Source organism: Anabrus simplex, chromosome 1, assembly GCF_040414725.1.
Source record: "Anabrus simplex isolate iqAnaSimp1 chromosome 1, ASM4041472v1, whole genome shotgun sequence".
Lineage (NCBI taxonomy): Eukaryota > Metazoa > Arthropoda > Insecta > Orthoptera > Tettigoniidae > Anabrus > Anabrus simplex.
In genome coordinates, this window is record NC_090265.1 from 971,657,083 (window position 1) to 971,673,899 (window position 16,817).

The 16,817-nt window shown below is 41.4% G+C and overlaps 1 protein-coding gene across 1 annotated transcript in view; it reads right to left on the reverse strand.

Moving 5' to 3' along the window:
* LOC136857649 (transcription factor SOX-9-like) overlaps positions 1 to 16,817 on the reverse strand; it is a 202,900-nt gene that overhangs the window by 11,952 nt on the left and 174,131 nt on the right. Inside the window, exon 3 of the mRNA XM_067136473.2 lies at positions 3,154 to 3,369. Within this exon, the coding sequence (XP_066992574.2) occupies positions 3,154 to 3,369 (216 nt within the window). The remainder of the gene's footprint in view (positions 1 to 3,153; positions 3,370 to 16,817) is intronic.

Consider the following 16,817-nt stretch of genomic DNA (forward strand, 5'->3'; position numbering starts at 1 on the left):
ATAATAATAATAATAATAATAATAATAATAATAATAATAATAATAATAATAATAATAATAATAATAAGTGCTCCATGTATTAGGGGTTTTCTGCCCTTTTGAACAAATTGTTGCTTGGTTAAAATCGAACTAGGAGCTCTGAATCGTAATATTAGGGCTCGCAGCCCCAAGAGTGTTTAAAGGTTGTAATCCTGGATCCTTATAAGTATTGGTTCTAAATTGCCATACCGTTGTTGTATCACCTAGTGATATGTTGTTAAAGTTTTGCTATTCTTGCTGGTTAAAATTCAGAAAAATATAACCTTGTTAAAGTTTTATATTCACTTTGATTTGGTAGTTAGACCCATTCACCCCGGCACTTTCTTTCACCTCTTGCGTTCCACAGATAACCCCGAATAATAATAATAATAATAATAATAATAATAATAATAATAATAATAATAATAATAATAATAATACGTGCCGAGTTATTTCCATTATTGTCCTGAAATTTTCAAGTGACGTGATGGTTGAACTGTTTAATAACATATTCATGGTGAAGTTGTTACGTCTTATACGAAGCTCACAGGTTCTGCAAAGTTTCTTCATTTCCGTGTTTTTATAAACGTTGTAAGTCATATTATTATGTAGACAATCTAGAATTCAATGATATTTTGTTTCGTTCGAAATTATGTTTCGTATGATTCACAGATTACATCTAATAGCGTTTTATTTCGCAACTGATTTCTTGGTGATTTACTTTACGACTGACCCAGTTTGGGGCTCATGGAAGTTATTCTATGTGTGTACTTGCGGGTTTCTTTATCCGGCTACTGGATGTTGTAAGAGACTTAGTAAATACTTAAATTACAGGAATACAATTTGCTAGTTTATAGGTTAAATGCTAAATTTACTTCGATTTACCTGAAATAAAGTAAACTTGTAAGAACTATAATGTAGCTCTAATTGCTTCACTAATTTGATTCAGATCATATTGAAGTCGATAAGAATAAGATTGAATTGAAGAAACCTTAACAAATTGACTGCCACTCCCAATATGATAAACCACTTTTCCAGGGCATTCCCTTTTTTTAAATTCTTTTTATAGAAATTTTAGCCTAATGAGAAGTCATATCAGATATTTTAAATTCATTTAGCTGCCTCTGTGGATCAGTGGTAGAGTGTCGGCCTCCGAATCCCAAGATAGCGGTACCCGGCAGAGGTAGTCGGATTTTTGAAGGGCGGAAAAAAGTCCATTCGACACTCCATGTCGTACGATGTCGGCATGTAAAAGATCTCTGGTGACGCATGTGGTGTTTACCCGACAAAATTCATTAAATCTCAGCCATAGACGCCCAGGAGAGTTTCCGTTTACTCGGTCTGCCATCTAGTGGGCCTAGAGTAAAACGGAACGTCGAAATTGACGAGCAGACAGCCAGATGGCGTCAAATTGAAACGTCTGCACACGGTAGCTGAGGCCATACGATTATTATTATTATTATTATTATTATTATTATTATTATTATTATTATTATTATTATTATTATTATTATTATTATTTCATTTTATCCAACTGCGATTCGAAATGGGGGTGTCACATTCATATACATGGCCTGATATAGTGGTTTTTCATAAAACTTTATACCAGGCTGTCATGTGTATATAACACATACTGTGCCCGGTGGTATTATCTATTTACTTACGGGGGAAATGAAGTATTTAGTTCTACTGGTATAGAAATTACAAGGAAACATAAGATGTAATGCCACTTACGCGTTGATTTGTTAATTCTTAATTTAACAAACAGAAATGGACACCAAAATAAATTTTTCATCCCTAACAATTCTCTCATAAATAAATCTATCAGGACAAAAGCCACTCACTAATTCTGACATTTTGCTCTAAGCTTCACGCAAGACAAATGACTCTGACTATCGAGGTGCAGACAGAAGGGATAATATATATTTTTGCCTCAAAATTAAGATCCTAATGTTCGGTTGGAAATTTCAAGTAGCAACCTGAAGGAGTGGACAAAGAAAGAAACAGGAAAGAAAGAAAGAAAGAAAGAAAGAAAGAAAGAAAGAAAGAAAGAAAGAAAGAAAGAAAGAGAAAAATACATGACATCATGATACCATATTTTTGGACAAATGTAATCTAAATAAAATCACAGCCACTGGTCTCTTCTTTGGATCCAGAGATTCAATGCCACGTCATTCGTTGATTGCATTAAACTATAGAAATTGGAAAAGAGCCCACAAGACAAAATCGTGATCGCTATAATACAGTAAATTTAAGAAGAAATACTGTAAAACTGGGCAACCATCCTCTGTTAACACTAATCAGAGAGAGAGAAAAAAGGAAAAGATCCGACACTCCGAAGTGAAGATATCTGCCAATGAAAGACAAGGGCCTCGAATGCTCTAATACCGTCCGGGGCAGGAAAGAACAAGTGTTGACCATGGGAGGTCGGTTAAAATAGATGAAAGTGAGAAGCCTGGCACAAATAAGTGGAAGCAATGATAGGATTCAGCTAAGGGTCCCGTGGAACATCACCTTTAGTTATATCTGAAACTATCTTTTCATGAAATGCTATTTGCTTTATGTCGCACCGACACAGATAGGTCTTATAGCGACGATGGGACAGGAAAGGCTTAGGAGTGGGAAGGAAACGGCCGTGGCCTTAATTAAGGTACAGCCCCAGCATTTGCCTAGTGTGAAAATGGGAAACCACGGAAAACCATATTCAGGGCTGCCGACAATGGAGTTCGAACCCACTGTCTTCCGGATGCAAGCTCATAGCTGCGCGACCCTAACCGCACGGCCAACTCGCCCGGCTTTCATAAAATGAAGTCAATATTTGTTATTCTGTGTATTGATGGCAAGCTGAAGTTTGGGACAAACGGTTAAATCAAAACATTTTGTTAGAATATTATCATCCGACAAAACAGGACATTTTAGAGCCCCCCATGAAATCTTGATGACAACAAGACACAGCTGACTTAAGCAGAATTCCTCCACCCAAACCGGGACGTCTGGTCGCCTTACCATTGCACACGTATCAAAAATTACACACATGGGTCCTCATTGTACACTAGAAATTATCAAATGTATAAAGACTCGTAATGAGCCACTTAGTATTGATTTCCGAAGTGCTTTAGGGGTATATGAGTTTACCTGAAGACGATGCCATGTCCTTGTTGTTGTGAAGGAGGTGGTTGTTGGCGCTGTGGGGTGGGCGAAGAGCAGTCGCTGCTCCCGGAACCCGAGGCACCCTTCATGCCCTTACGCCGCCTGGGCTGATACTTGTAGTCCGGGTGTTCACGTTTGTGGATCACTCGTAGCCTCTCCGCCTCCTCCACAAAGGGGCGCTTGTCCATGTCGCTCAGTAGCCTGTAACAACACAAGTGATCAAGACTAAAAGGGAACTTGCAGTCAAATGCAGACAAGTTAGTACAGTTACTTCAATTTCTCTTTTGCTTGTGTCAGTCCCCTTTAAACACAATCTGACGGTTAGCAATTTTTTTTTTTGCTATTTGCTTTACGTCGCACCGACACAGATAGGTCTTATGGCGACGATGGGATAGGAAAGGCCTAGGAAGTGGAAGGAAGCGGCTGTGACCTTAATTAAGGTACAGCCCCGGCATTTGCCTGGTGTGAAAATGGGAAACCACGGAAAACCATCTTCAGGGCTGTCGACAGTGGGGCTCGAACCCACTATCTCCCGATTACTGGATACTGGCCGCACTTAAGCGATTGCAGCTATCGAGCTCGGTGGTTAGCAATTTAAAGTATATTATTTTCTGCCAGTGTGCAAGAGACAAGGGACGTCCCGACCTTCGTATTCACATGGGAGAAGCTTTCTCATTGATACTGTGTTTGGCATAGAAAGCCATAGCTCAACACTGGTGAAGATATGATAGACTAAAATGTGATAGAACCCAGATTATTCCAGCACCCGTTAACCAAGTCTCCATATTATCCGAGCCCAATCTACAAATTTATAGATTTCATAACCTCTTAACCATCCGAATGCAAAATATAAGACCACTGACGAAGTAACTATCCCACTTCGAGCTCTAGAAAACATAATATTGAAAGCAACTAGTCCGCATGCGTAGGGAAAGCCTGATCACAAGGAAACGATGAAATATCATTTGCCTCTGAACTGGAAGATGATCTACTGGAGACAGAACTTATATTTTACTGAGTGATTGTAATCAGAGCTTACAAAACGGTCAAAGTAGAGTAGAAGATTAACTGTACAGAGCACAAAAGTTCACTTCATCTAAATCAAAAGTACAGTAAACCATTCCGAATATAGCGTGCACCGAGCTCGATAGCTGCAGTCACTTAAATGCGGCCAGTATCCAGTAATCGGGAGATAGTGGGTTCGAGCCCCACTGTCGGCAGCCCTGAAGATGGTTTTCCGTGGTTTCCCATTTTCACACCAGGCAAATGCCGGGACTGTACCTTAATTAAGGCCACGGCCGCTTCCTTCCACTTCCTAGACCTTTCCTATCCCATCGTCGCCATAAGGCATATCTGTGTCGGTGCGACGTTAAGCAAAATAGCAAAAGAAAAAAAAAAAAGATATCGCGTGCTGATTCAATATACGTCCTTCAGCCAATCACCGGGGACCAATAACATGGCAGTTAATATTATTCAATCAACTATATTCAAGACTGACTTTGCAGTATGTGAGTGAAGATTGGTGGTTCTTGAAATATCTGACGAATACGTTGGGTATAACAGATATGAAAGTAGTCAGAATGATTGTTAGTACAAATAGGTAAGAACAAAATAATAATAATAATAATAATAATAATAATAATAATAATAATAATAATAATAATAATAATAATAATAATAATAATAATAATCGTAAGACCTGAACTGCAGAGTTGCAGACCTTCGGTAGTGGTGCCATCTATGTGGCCTGTATACTAAGTTCGACATTCTGATTGTGCTGCTCTCTAGCAGCGAAAGCGGAGTTCTAATGAGCGCATACCATAGTTAATTTAGTCGCGTGGCAATGAGTACCGTCACCAGAAAACTTTAACATGCCGACAACAATGATATGGAGCGCCAAGAATTTTGAACGCCCTTCAAAATCGAAATCAGCTGGAATCGAACTTGCGAACTTGGATACACTACCGCTGCTGATAAGAACAATGGCAGTAAGGCATTTACACGGAAGAGATAAACGCTATTATAAATGAACACGGCGAAGAATATTGCGCGCTTTATCCAGCTTCTGCTCTGATCGTGTGAAGCGAATGGAGGACTGTTCCTGGTGGACCAATTGACTCAATCATGAAGGATAACATGAGTCGAAGGAGATATGGGGGAGATAGTGGGCTTAAACCCCACTGTCGGCAAGCCAGAAGAACGTTTTTTGTGGTTTCCCATTTCCACACCAGGCAAATGCTGGGGCTGTACCTTAATTAAGGCCACGGCCACTTCCTTCCCTGTGCTAGCCCTTTCCCATCCCATCGTCGCCGTAAGACCTACGTGTGTCGGTGCGACGTAAAGCAATCTGAAAACACAAAAAGAAATGTGAGGCGTGGAGGGGGGGGGGGGGTAGTAGCTAAGCTAAGTTTTCGTCATTTCGAGACGTAGGAGCAGAAGCTGAATTAAGGTTATTATGGTGCTTAACTACAGTCGGTCGTAGACTGAACCTACACAGGTATAATATGCTATAATTTTCCGGCTGTCTGACTCGTTGGCTGAATTGTCAGCGTACTAGCCTTCGATTTAGAGGGTCCCGGGTTCGATTCCCAGCCGGGTTATGGATTTTAACCTTCATTGGTTAATTCCAGTGGCTCGGAGGTTGGGTGTCTGTGCTGTCCCCAACATCCCTACAACTCACACACCACACACAGCACTATCCTCCACCACAACAACACGCAGTTAGCTACACATGGCAGATGCTGCCCACTCTCGTCGGAGGGTCTACCTTACAAGGGCTGCACTCGGCTAGAAACGCCACGAAATTATTATTATTATTATTATTATTATTATTATTATTATTATTATTATTATTATTATTATTATTATTGTCCGGCTGCATGGCTAAATGGTTAGCGTGCTGGCCTTTTGTCACAGGGATCCCGGGTTCGATTTCCGGCAGGGTTGAGAATTTTAACCACCAGTGGTTAATTTCACTGGCCCTGGGACTGGGTGTATGTGTTGTTTTCATCATCATTTCTTCCTCATCACGACGCGCAAGACGCCTACGGGAGTCAAATCAAAAGACCTGCTCTTGGCGACGCGAACATGTCCTCGGACATTCCCGGCACTAAAAGCCATTTGCCATTTCATTTTTTCTGTACTGTAATGTATGCATGTGTAATTATTATTATTATTGTTATTATTTGTATTTTGCTTTACGTCGCACCAACACAGATAAGTCTTATGGCGACGATGGGATAGGAAAGGGCTAGGAGTGGGAAGGAAGCGGCCGTGGCCTTAATTAAGGTACAGCCCCAGCATTTGCCTGGTGTGAAAATAGGAAACCACGGAAACCCATCTTCAGGGCTGCCGACAGAGGGATTTGAGCCCACTATCTCCAGGATGCCAGCTCACAGCTCCGCGCCCTTAACCGCACGGCCAACTCACCCGGGGTAATTAATATTATCAATACGATTAACGGATGTTTCCTGATGGAGGAATGTGTAACTTTACAAACCAATCTGAACGCTGTAAAGTCTCTATAGTGGCACACATATCATCTCTCATGTTCTGTCGACAGTAGGCTCATAATGAGTGTCGATGTATCAACTACCTGTAGCTATGCCGCTGAGTTGAGGCTGGCCTTAGTAACTGACACTACCCCGCAGCTGTAGTTGCAGGCGATTAATCGGGTGTTAGTTATGAAGTGACGCGAGTGTTGAGTTGAACGTCTTTAGTTGAGGCATTTGCCTTTGATATATAGGTATTGGTTGAGTCAGACGTACACACCACATCCTATATCAGTCATCGTAGATTTAGCCAGCCTATGAACATGTGTTCGTGGGCACGCATGATGACGCAGGGGCCAATAACCAAGTTATTACGTTTCTGTGCTCTGGATTCGATCCTGGACATATGCGGTGCATTATTGAAGACAGGAAAGTTGGAGCACGTCATTGCATTCATGTCTTACATTTGGCAAGACTGTCCTGGTATCACCGCCGACTCGGTCCTCCTATACTGCCTGCTCTATGCTACTAGTTTAACACAGGAAGGCGCCAATACCAATATTTCTTCAAGTCGCCGTTAAGAGTGCAGTAGTAGACGCACAATCTTCGCGGTCAGTGTGGGTGGTGCGTTGTGTTATTGACGCATGTATGTGTACGAAAAACTGAGTTATTTCGTACAATGAGTAAACGTGCCTGTACACTTCCGTTTGTACAAGAAATATTTTGTATATAACTGTGAAATGAATTAATCATATTATTTTTATAGTTATTTTCAAAATTCTTTTAAAGTGTACTTGTTTTCTTTCGTTTGTGCTAGTGGGTGGTTTTGCAGAACTGAAATTCAGATTTTTTCCGTCGAAATATTCAATTGTAGTGTACCATTTTGCAAATCTCGTCAAGATGGTTGGCAGCCCGAAGAAATACGATTCCATAAAATACCGTCTAGAGGGGAATTAAGAGAAAAGTGCCTGTTGGCTATATCTAGGCAAGGTCCTAATAAAGGAAGTAGTTTGATATCCTCGGATTACTCTCGCCTCTGTAGCCTTTACACCTTAACACCTTACTTCAGAAAGTGATTAAAGCCGTGGAGGATAGTGGATACCCTGTGATAAGAATTGTTTCACAAAAAAAAAAAAAAAGCCTTCGTGCTTGGACAGTTTGAACAACCTTAAATATCCAAATGGCAATGTCCCAGTAAATCTATAAACAGAAAATCAAACTAATTCGTGGGCACTTGGGTCGTATTGTTAAAGAGAGGATGGAATGTGACATTTCCGTCAGCAGCATCTCCCTACCTAGAGCTTCGACACCAATAAGTGAAATTGATTATGCATCAGAACAGAGGAGGACTTCGATACCCAAAACGTTGTTTTGTTGCTCTGATGAAGCATCTGCAGGAGTTTGTAGTAGCTGCTGTGCCCTAGTGTCGGAAGTCCTTCAAACTTACGAGCGTAATACGAGGATTTGCTAATTTTTCCCTTTCAGAATGTGTTCTGTTACACTGTGAGGTCAAAGAATATCAGCAAACCAAGTTCTTAAGACCTCTATTAACTGAAATTGTGTTGGCAAGAACACAAAATGTTAACCGCCCGGTGTATCACTCGAAGCCTTCGTCCAGGAAAACCTTCAAATTGTGACATAAAGTGGCCAACTGCGACTTCATACAGGTAATTTTACCGATATTTAATATTACTGATGTAATTTACGAACTTGAAATGACTATACTGCGTAGTGTTTGGTAGGCTGTCGTCATAATAATGCATTGAGACTTTGTGCGTGCCATCTAGCGGAGAATTTTTGTCGCTGCCTATTAGCAAAAATCCTCCCATAGAGCAGGCAGTATTGGAGGATCGAGACGGCGATGCCTGGTATCACGGACAAGTTGATGCGTCGCTCTAGCTAGCCGAGCGCAGTGAGGGATCCAGTCGGCCGTGCTGGTATACACAGAGTTCGCAATTTCACTACCAGGAGCGCTGTACGTAAGTAAATATGGCGATGTGACCGGTGAGAGTGAAAAGAACCTTCAAATTTACATACCTGTCGCAAAGGAGGAATGAATGCAGAAGACTGACACAAATACGATATTATCAATTAATTAAATATTAAATAATATGCTGATAAAAGTTATTTCGTTTACGTACCAATAAGTACGTTTACGATTTTTAGAAATTCCGAGGTGCCGGAATGTTGTCCGACCCGAGTTCTTTCGCGTACCTGTAAATCCACAGATACCGGTACGAGCCGACGTCTTTGAGCACATTCAAATACTCTCGGACTGAGCCAGGATGGAACCCATCAGCTGTAGTTCAGAACGTCAGCACTTTAACGTCTGAGCTGCTCAGCCTGCCGTTGTTATTATCATTATTTTCCATGCAACCCCCAATTATTACGAAATTTAAGAATTTTAATACTCTCCCACTTGTATCATCACGATTCTTTCAACATTTTTCTATGGTTATCTCTTTGCAGAAAATAAACGTCATTGAGGTCAAATTTATCATTTCTTAATTGACAAGTTACATATTCAAAATTCTGGCAAAGTGAAAGATTTACGTGATTTTTTCTTTTTGCCAGTTGCTTTACGTCGCATCGACACAGATAGGTCTTGTGGCGACGATGGGACAGGGGAGGGCTAGGAGTGGGAAGGAAGCGGCCGTGGCCTTAATTAAGGTGCCTGGTGTGAAAATGGGGAACCACGGGAAACCATTTTCAGGGCTGCCGACAGTGGGGTTCGAACCTACTATCTCCCGAATACTGAAAATGGGGAACCACGGGAAACCATTTTCAGGGCTGCCGACAGTGGGGTTCGAACCTACTATCTCCCGAATACTGGATACTGGCCGCACTTAAGCGACTGCAGCTATCGAGCTCGGTACGTGAAAATCGACATGATTAGTTTGTGCTCCATTAACAGAAAGAGTTTTAGCACTAAAACACTACTGCGTAATGAGTAAGTTGAATCTTCCTGTACATTAATGTGAAGGCAGAAAGGCATATTTAGGAAATAAACGCTGTTGATTAATTTATTATTCTTATTATTCTTATTATTATTATTATTATTATTATATTTACGTCGCACCGACACAGATACGTCTTATGGTCTAGGAATGCGAAGGAAGCGGCCGGGGTCTTAATTAAGGTACAGCCCCAGCATTTGCCTGGTGTGAAAATGGGAAACCACGGAAAACCATCTTCAGTGTTGCCGACAGTGGGGTTTGAGCCAGCTATCTCCCGAATGCAAGCTCACAGCTGCGCGATCCTAACAACATGACCAACTCGCTCGGTATTATTATTATGAGAAAAGATCGAAGAAATGTATGGCGTTCACTTTCTGCAACAAAAAAGAGAAGAAACATGACTTTCCGCATTGTTCTCTGGATATCGAATGACTAGTCAGTACGGAGGTCCATACTGGCCTTCGGTTCAGGGGGTCCCGTGTTCGATTCCCGGCCGTGTCGGGGATTTTAACCTTAATTGGTTAATTCCTACGGCACGGGGGCTGGGTGTATGTGTTACCTTCATCATTTCATCCTCATCACGACGCGCCCGCACTCCCCGCCTGAGCCACGGAAGCTTCAATTGGTTGATGCCTCAAGCCAGTATTGCCAGGTCTCCCGAAATTTCAGGAGATCTCCTGATTTTTTGCAACACATCACAAAACCCAAAAAAACAAAAAAAATCTACCGGAACTTCTTATAATCCAAATTTAAGGAAAATGAATAATGATGATTAATATATATATTTGTGCCGAAGAGCTCTTACCTCGTCTCACCGCTTGACGTTTTATCGATAACATCTCTCATTAGGTACTTCCCCGCATTCACTTTAGGCTCGAATTACGTAATGTCTCCCCTCTTATTCAACTCAAAACTCACACTTGACTGCATCATTCGATAATAATAATATAATAATCGTATGGCCTCAGCTACCGTTTGCAGACATTTCGATTTGACGCCATCTGGCTGTCTGCTCGTCAATTTCGACGTTCCGGTTTACTCTGTCTGCCATCTAGCGGACCTAGAGTAAACCGGATCTCTCTTGGGCGTCTATGGCTGAGATTTAATTAATTTTGTTGGGTAAATACCAAATGTATCACCAGAGATCTTTTACATGCCGACATCGTACGACATGGAGTGTCGAATGGACTTTTTTCCGCCCTTCAAAAATCCGACTACCTCTGCCGGGTTTGAACCCGCTATCTTGGGATCCGGAGGCCGACACTCTACCACGGACCCACAGAGGCAGCTCATCATTCGATGGGAAATCACCGACACGCATACAGAATACAAAATCTGCATCGTGTTACGACCTTAAAATTGGCACACAACTCCTACGCCTGATGAATACCTAGATCAAGAGGAAGAATGAGAATACAGAGGAGAAGAAGAAGAAGAAGAAGAAGAAGAAGAAGAAGAAGAGAGTAGCCAGAGAGTACGGGTGAGTGAAACTGTATATTTTTCTCATAATAACTTCAAATGACTATTGAATTCTTTAATTTATATAATAACATTTCAGTGCTAGCTAAACTACAGACATTTTCATTAAAACTCCCGGAATGTTTAGGTACAATCTACAGATTTTTCATTTACAGACCTGGAAACACTGCCTCAAGCTTTCTTGGAATCCAGCAGTGTTTGGAAAGTGTTCAGGCAAGTCTTCGATTTTCTCCAGTTGCTCAATTATTATATTTTTAACCTTTGCTGGCTCGGTTGTTTCATCTAGTGTAGAAAAATGCTACCTTATTCTATATTTTCTCCCAGTTTCAATATTCCTTTAAACAATGCCATTTTCTCTCTTAATATAACGTTTTGTAAGCGACACAGTTTAACATCCTCTGAATTTCGGTCGGCAAAAGAGAAGGGTCCATCTCTGTGGTGTAGTGGTTAGTGTGATTAGCTGCTATCCCCGGGTTCGATTCCCGGCTCTGCCACGAAATTTGAAGAGTGGAACGAGGGCTGGAACGGAGTCCACTCAGCCTCGGGAGGTCAACTGAGTAGAGGTGGGTTCGATTCCCACCTTATCCATCCTGGAAGTGGTTTTCCGTGGTTTCCCCACTTCTCCTCCAGGCAAATGCCGGGATAGTACCACGACCGCTTACTTCCCTCTTCCTTGTCTATCCCTTCCAATCTATCCATCCCGCCACAATGCCCCTGTTCAGTATAGCAGATGAGGCCGCCTGGGTGAGGTACTGGTCATCCTCCCCAGTTGTATCCTCCGACCCAGAGCCTGAAGCTCCAGGACACTGCTCTTGAGGCGGTAGAGATGGGATCCCTCGCTGAGTGCGAGGAAGAAACCAACCCTGGAGTGTAAACAGTCTAAGAAAGAAAGAAAGAAAAAGAAAAGAAAAGAAAACGGAAGGGAAGGGAAGGACATGAAAGGCGTGGAAATGAACGACTCCGTAGTTCTCAAAATTCTAACACGGTCGGAGTCAGAAGAGGACAAGAGAAGTCGAATAACTAAGAAGAACGCGAGAAGGCTGACACTAGTCACTGGAAAGCGGTGATGCTAAAGACAACGGCAGTGACTATCTCGGATTTGATTGCAGTGCAGATCTTTGCTTTTCTAGGTCTTCATCCAGGTTCCATTATTTACAATTCCGCTGCGGAAAGCTTCACAGTTCAGATTTGCCGTCGTATATCTGAAGAAATTATAGATTTTTTTTTTCTTGCTAGCTGCTTTACGTCGCACCGACACAGATACGTCTTATGGCGGCGATGGGATAGGAAAGGGCTAGGAGTGGGAAGGAAGCGGTCGTGGCCTTACTTAAGGTACATCCCAGCATTTGCCTGGTGTGAAAATGGGAAACCACGGAAAACCATTTTCAGGGCTGCCGACAGTGGGGTTCGATCCTACTAACTCCCGAATACTGGATCCTGGCTGCACTTAAGCGACTGCAGCTATCGAGCTCGGTTTATAGAAATGTATGCATCTCTGAAATTTAGAGAAAGTTGAAACTCGAATATTTGCTTTCTCTGATCGAATAGAGAAAGACTCGTACTTCGGTGAAGTATTGCAAATTTTATTCAACACACTTAGGCTGGAAAGAAGAATGACAAATAATCAGAAATTTGTGGTAAAAGCTCTAATGTGGGAATCACTAACCAAGTCGGGACGAAACGCAGCTGTGAAGGTACGGTTATTAAGGAATTTGCTTAGCTGTATAATGAGGGACATACAAAATTAAAACATTGATGTGTATTAGATCAGTCCGTCGTGTACGGAGGAGAATGTGCTACCTCGGCATCTGCACCTTAAATGGTATTCATTACTATCACGTGCTCTAATTTTGTTGACGCATCCTGAGCGGGGAAGGAAAAATAAACGCTGCGGTGTGATCTGCAGCTCTGAGTGTTTGTTTTCGTTAGATAATCGTTCCGCTTGATGGCGTCCTTAATTACCGTACGATCTCGCTCCTCGACGTTACTAACCGGCCTCGGAATACATGCCATGTTCTGAAACAGATCTTTTGAATTTACAAAGCTTATAAAACTCAAGAGCACCCATTCATTTACAATCATGAGAATAAAAACGTTAAATGCACAATCATTTTATAAATAAAATTCTTTGCTAGGTAGTTGCTTTACGTCGCACCGACACAGATAGGTCTTACGGCGACGATGCGACAGGGAAGGGCTAGGAGTGGGAAGGAAGCGGCCGTGGCCTTAATTAAGGTACAGCCCCAGCATTTGCCTGGTGTGAAAATGGAAAACCACGGAAAACCATCTTCAGGGCTGCCGACAGTGGGGTTTGAACCTACTATCTCCCGAATACTGGATACTGGCCGCACTTAAGCGACTGCAGCTATCGAGCTCGGTAAATAAAATTCTAGGGGCTCCGTTGCCTGTAATGTCATTTATTTCGCCAAATTTTGGTATATTTACCTGTTTCAGGTCAATTCCAGATCGTATCAGTAGTTTTTAGCTTTCGTGTCTATTTGTCAGTTTGTTTGTCTGTCTGTTCCACCATCACGGGTAAACAGCTGAATAGAAATCCATGTAAATAATATCGCTTACTCTTCAAATGACGGAGAAAATTTCTTTCTACGGGCTTCATGCTCTGCAGCCAGTGACGAACACCCTCGCAGACTTACAGTTATTTGAAGGATCCATACATACATACATACTGAACCCTTTTGGTCAGGTCATGGGTTCAATAACATACATACATACATACAGATAGGTCTTACGGCGACGATGCGTCAGGGAAGGGCTAGGAGTGGGAAAGAAGCGACCGTGGCCTTAATTAAGGTACAGTCCCAGCATTTGCCTGGTGTGAAAATGGAAAACCACGGAAAACCATCTTCAGGGCTGCCGACAGTGGGGTTTGAACCTACTATCTCCCGAATACTGGATACTGGCCGCACTTAAGCGACTGCAGCTATCGAGCTCTGTCTGCCTGCCTGTCTGTTCCACCATCACGGGTGGTGGTTACGCAGGTGGTTACGAAAATTTGGATCTTTAGTCTAAGTCCCATGGGACATGTCGTGCATGTATATCTATCTGTTTGTATATTCCTAATGGAAAACTGCTTGACTTATTTCAACTAAACTACGTATTTGGATTCTACTCACTCAGGATTGTGTTATCAGGTGCATATGATATCATGGGAATCACATGGAGTTGGTATTTATAGGAAGATTATTCTCAAACATTTTCGTTAACATTAAGTCTATCAAAAGACATACATACATACATACATACATACATACATACATACATACATACATACATACATACATACATACATACATACATACTTACTAAACTTTGTCACAATCCTCTATTTGCAATTAATGCTGTGGCCTCATTTAGTTCTGTACCTCTTATCTTTAAATCGTTAGAAACTTGAGTCTAACAATCACCGTCTTGATCTCCCTCTACTTCCCTTACCCTCCACAACAGAGTCCATTATTCTCCTAGGTAACCTATCCTCCTCCATTCACCTCACATGATCCGACCACCGCAGCTGGTTTTTGCGTACAGCTTCATCCATCGAGTTCATTCCTAAATTAGCCTTTATCTTCTCATTCCGAGTACCCTCCTGCCATTGTTCCCACCTGTTCGTACCAGCAATCACTCTCGCTACTTTCATGTCTGTTACTTGTAACTTATGAATAAGATATCCTGAGTCAACCCATCTTTCGCTCCCGTAAAGCAAAGTTAGTCTGGAAACAGAGCGATGTAAAGATAGTGTCGTCTGTTCATAACAGGAGAAAATCAGAGGATGCATCATATTACTCTCGCCTTTAAAATTAACCACACCTAATGTATCTGAACACCGAGGTAACATGAGGTAGCACCTTTCTCTTTGTTGTCTGCCTGTCTCTCTCTCTGCCTGTCTGGTTATCTATCTGTTTGTATATTCCTAATGGAAAACTGCTTGACTTATTTCAACTAAACTACGTATTTGGATTCTACTCACTCAGGATTGTGTTATCAGGTGCATATGATATCATGGGAATCACATGGAGTTGGTATTTATAGAAAGATTATTCTCAAACATTTTCGTTAACATTAAGTCTATCATAAGATCGTATACAACAAACGTTTAAGGATATGTCATTTCCGTTCCTTTATGCCATGAACGTATTTATCGTATGACAGATAATAACGCAGGTGGTTACGAAAATTTGGATCTTTAGTCTAAGTCCCATGGGACATGTCGTGCATGTTACTTCAAGGTGGGCAACGAGAAAAACTAAAGAGCTATTGTACTCTTTTCGATAGGACAGATATTAAGGGAGGTATCATCAATGTCAGAGTGCCACGCCAGTAGTCAGAGATACAATATTGAGAACCATGGAGAATCTCGCACAACTTCGGACCAGGTACTGGAAATCGTCATCTTTCTCTCTCGACTTTGTTCACTTTCATCACGTCACTGCCACGCGACGCGCTTTCGTGGGAAGTATTTTTAACATGTTACATTAAACGTGTGAAAAGAGCCATGTTACTTCGCATAAATTCCTGAAGTTAGCATGTAATCCATTGCAAAGTCCCGTCTGAAGAACGGGTACAAATGGTAGTATCTAATAAATGTATACAGTTTTAAGATTTTAAAAGTATAATTGTCTGTAAAGTCCGTATTGTTTTGGTAGGTGTCAATTAGGTGGTTCGGATGTATTTTGGTGCAGTATTGCAAATAAAGTTATAGAACTCTCCAAGTAGTAATTTGCTAAACAAAGCGTCGAACAAGTATGAAGCTATTGGAAAGCAATGACAAACTACTTCACTCATCTTCTTGCCTAGTACGCCTCATTTTGGCGCTGCCGTCTGTTGTTGAAGTTTCGTCGTAACCGCGTAACCTTTGGTGGTGCTATTTGAGGATCCAACCAGCCACTGGGCTCATGACCTAACAAACAAAACAGTTTTTTAACGGAACTGATTTAAAACTCTTTTCCTATGTAGAATTTTAAGTTTACAATTTTGACATTTTTCTGACTATCTTTTTAACACCACACAACTATAACTCAGCAATTCACTTTGGTTTTGAATGGATGAATGAATGAATGAATGAATGAATGAATGAATGAATGAATGAATGAATGAATCACCAATGATCTGCATTTAGAGCTGTCACCCAGATCGCATATTCCCTATCATTTGTTTCCGTAGTTTTTCTTAAATAATTTCAAAGAAGTTGAAAATATTTCGAACATTTCCCTTGGTAAATTATTTCCATCCCTAATTCCTCTTCGTATAAACAGTTTGCACTAACTTGACCTCATGAATTCGAACTGTATCGTCATGTTATGATCCTTCCTACTTTTAAAAACTACATTCAAGTTTATTCGCCTACTAATATCGTGCCACGCCGTATCTTCACTGACAGCACGAAACGTACCACGTAGTCGAACAGCTCGTCTCCTTATTCCCAAGTCTTCCTATAAAATAGAACAAAATTTGCAACATTTTTGTAACGCTAGTATTGTGTCGGAAGTTACCAAAAAAATCTTGCTGCTCTCCTTTAGATTGAATCCAGTAATTCTGGTAAGTGTCCCAATCACTGGAACCATCCTCTAATTAATATCGTCTTACCAGCAATTTACACTCCCTGTCTTTTACAGCCTTACAACAACTCCTAAATACCCTCAAAACCGTATGAAGAGATAACTTTTATGTACAACTTTGTTAATGTGATTACCCCAAAGCCGTATAT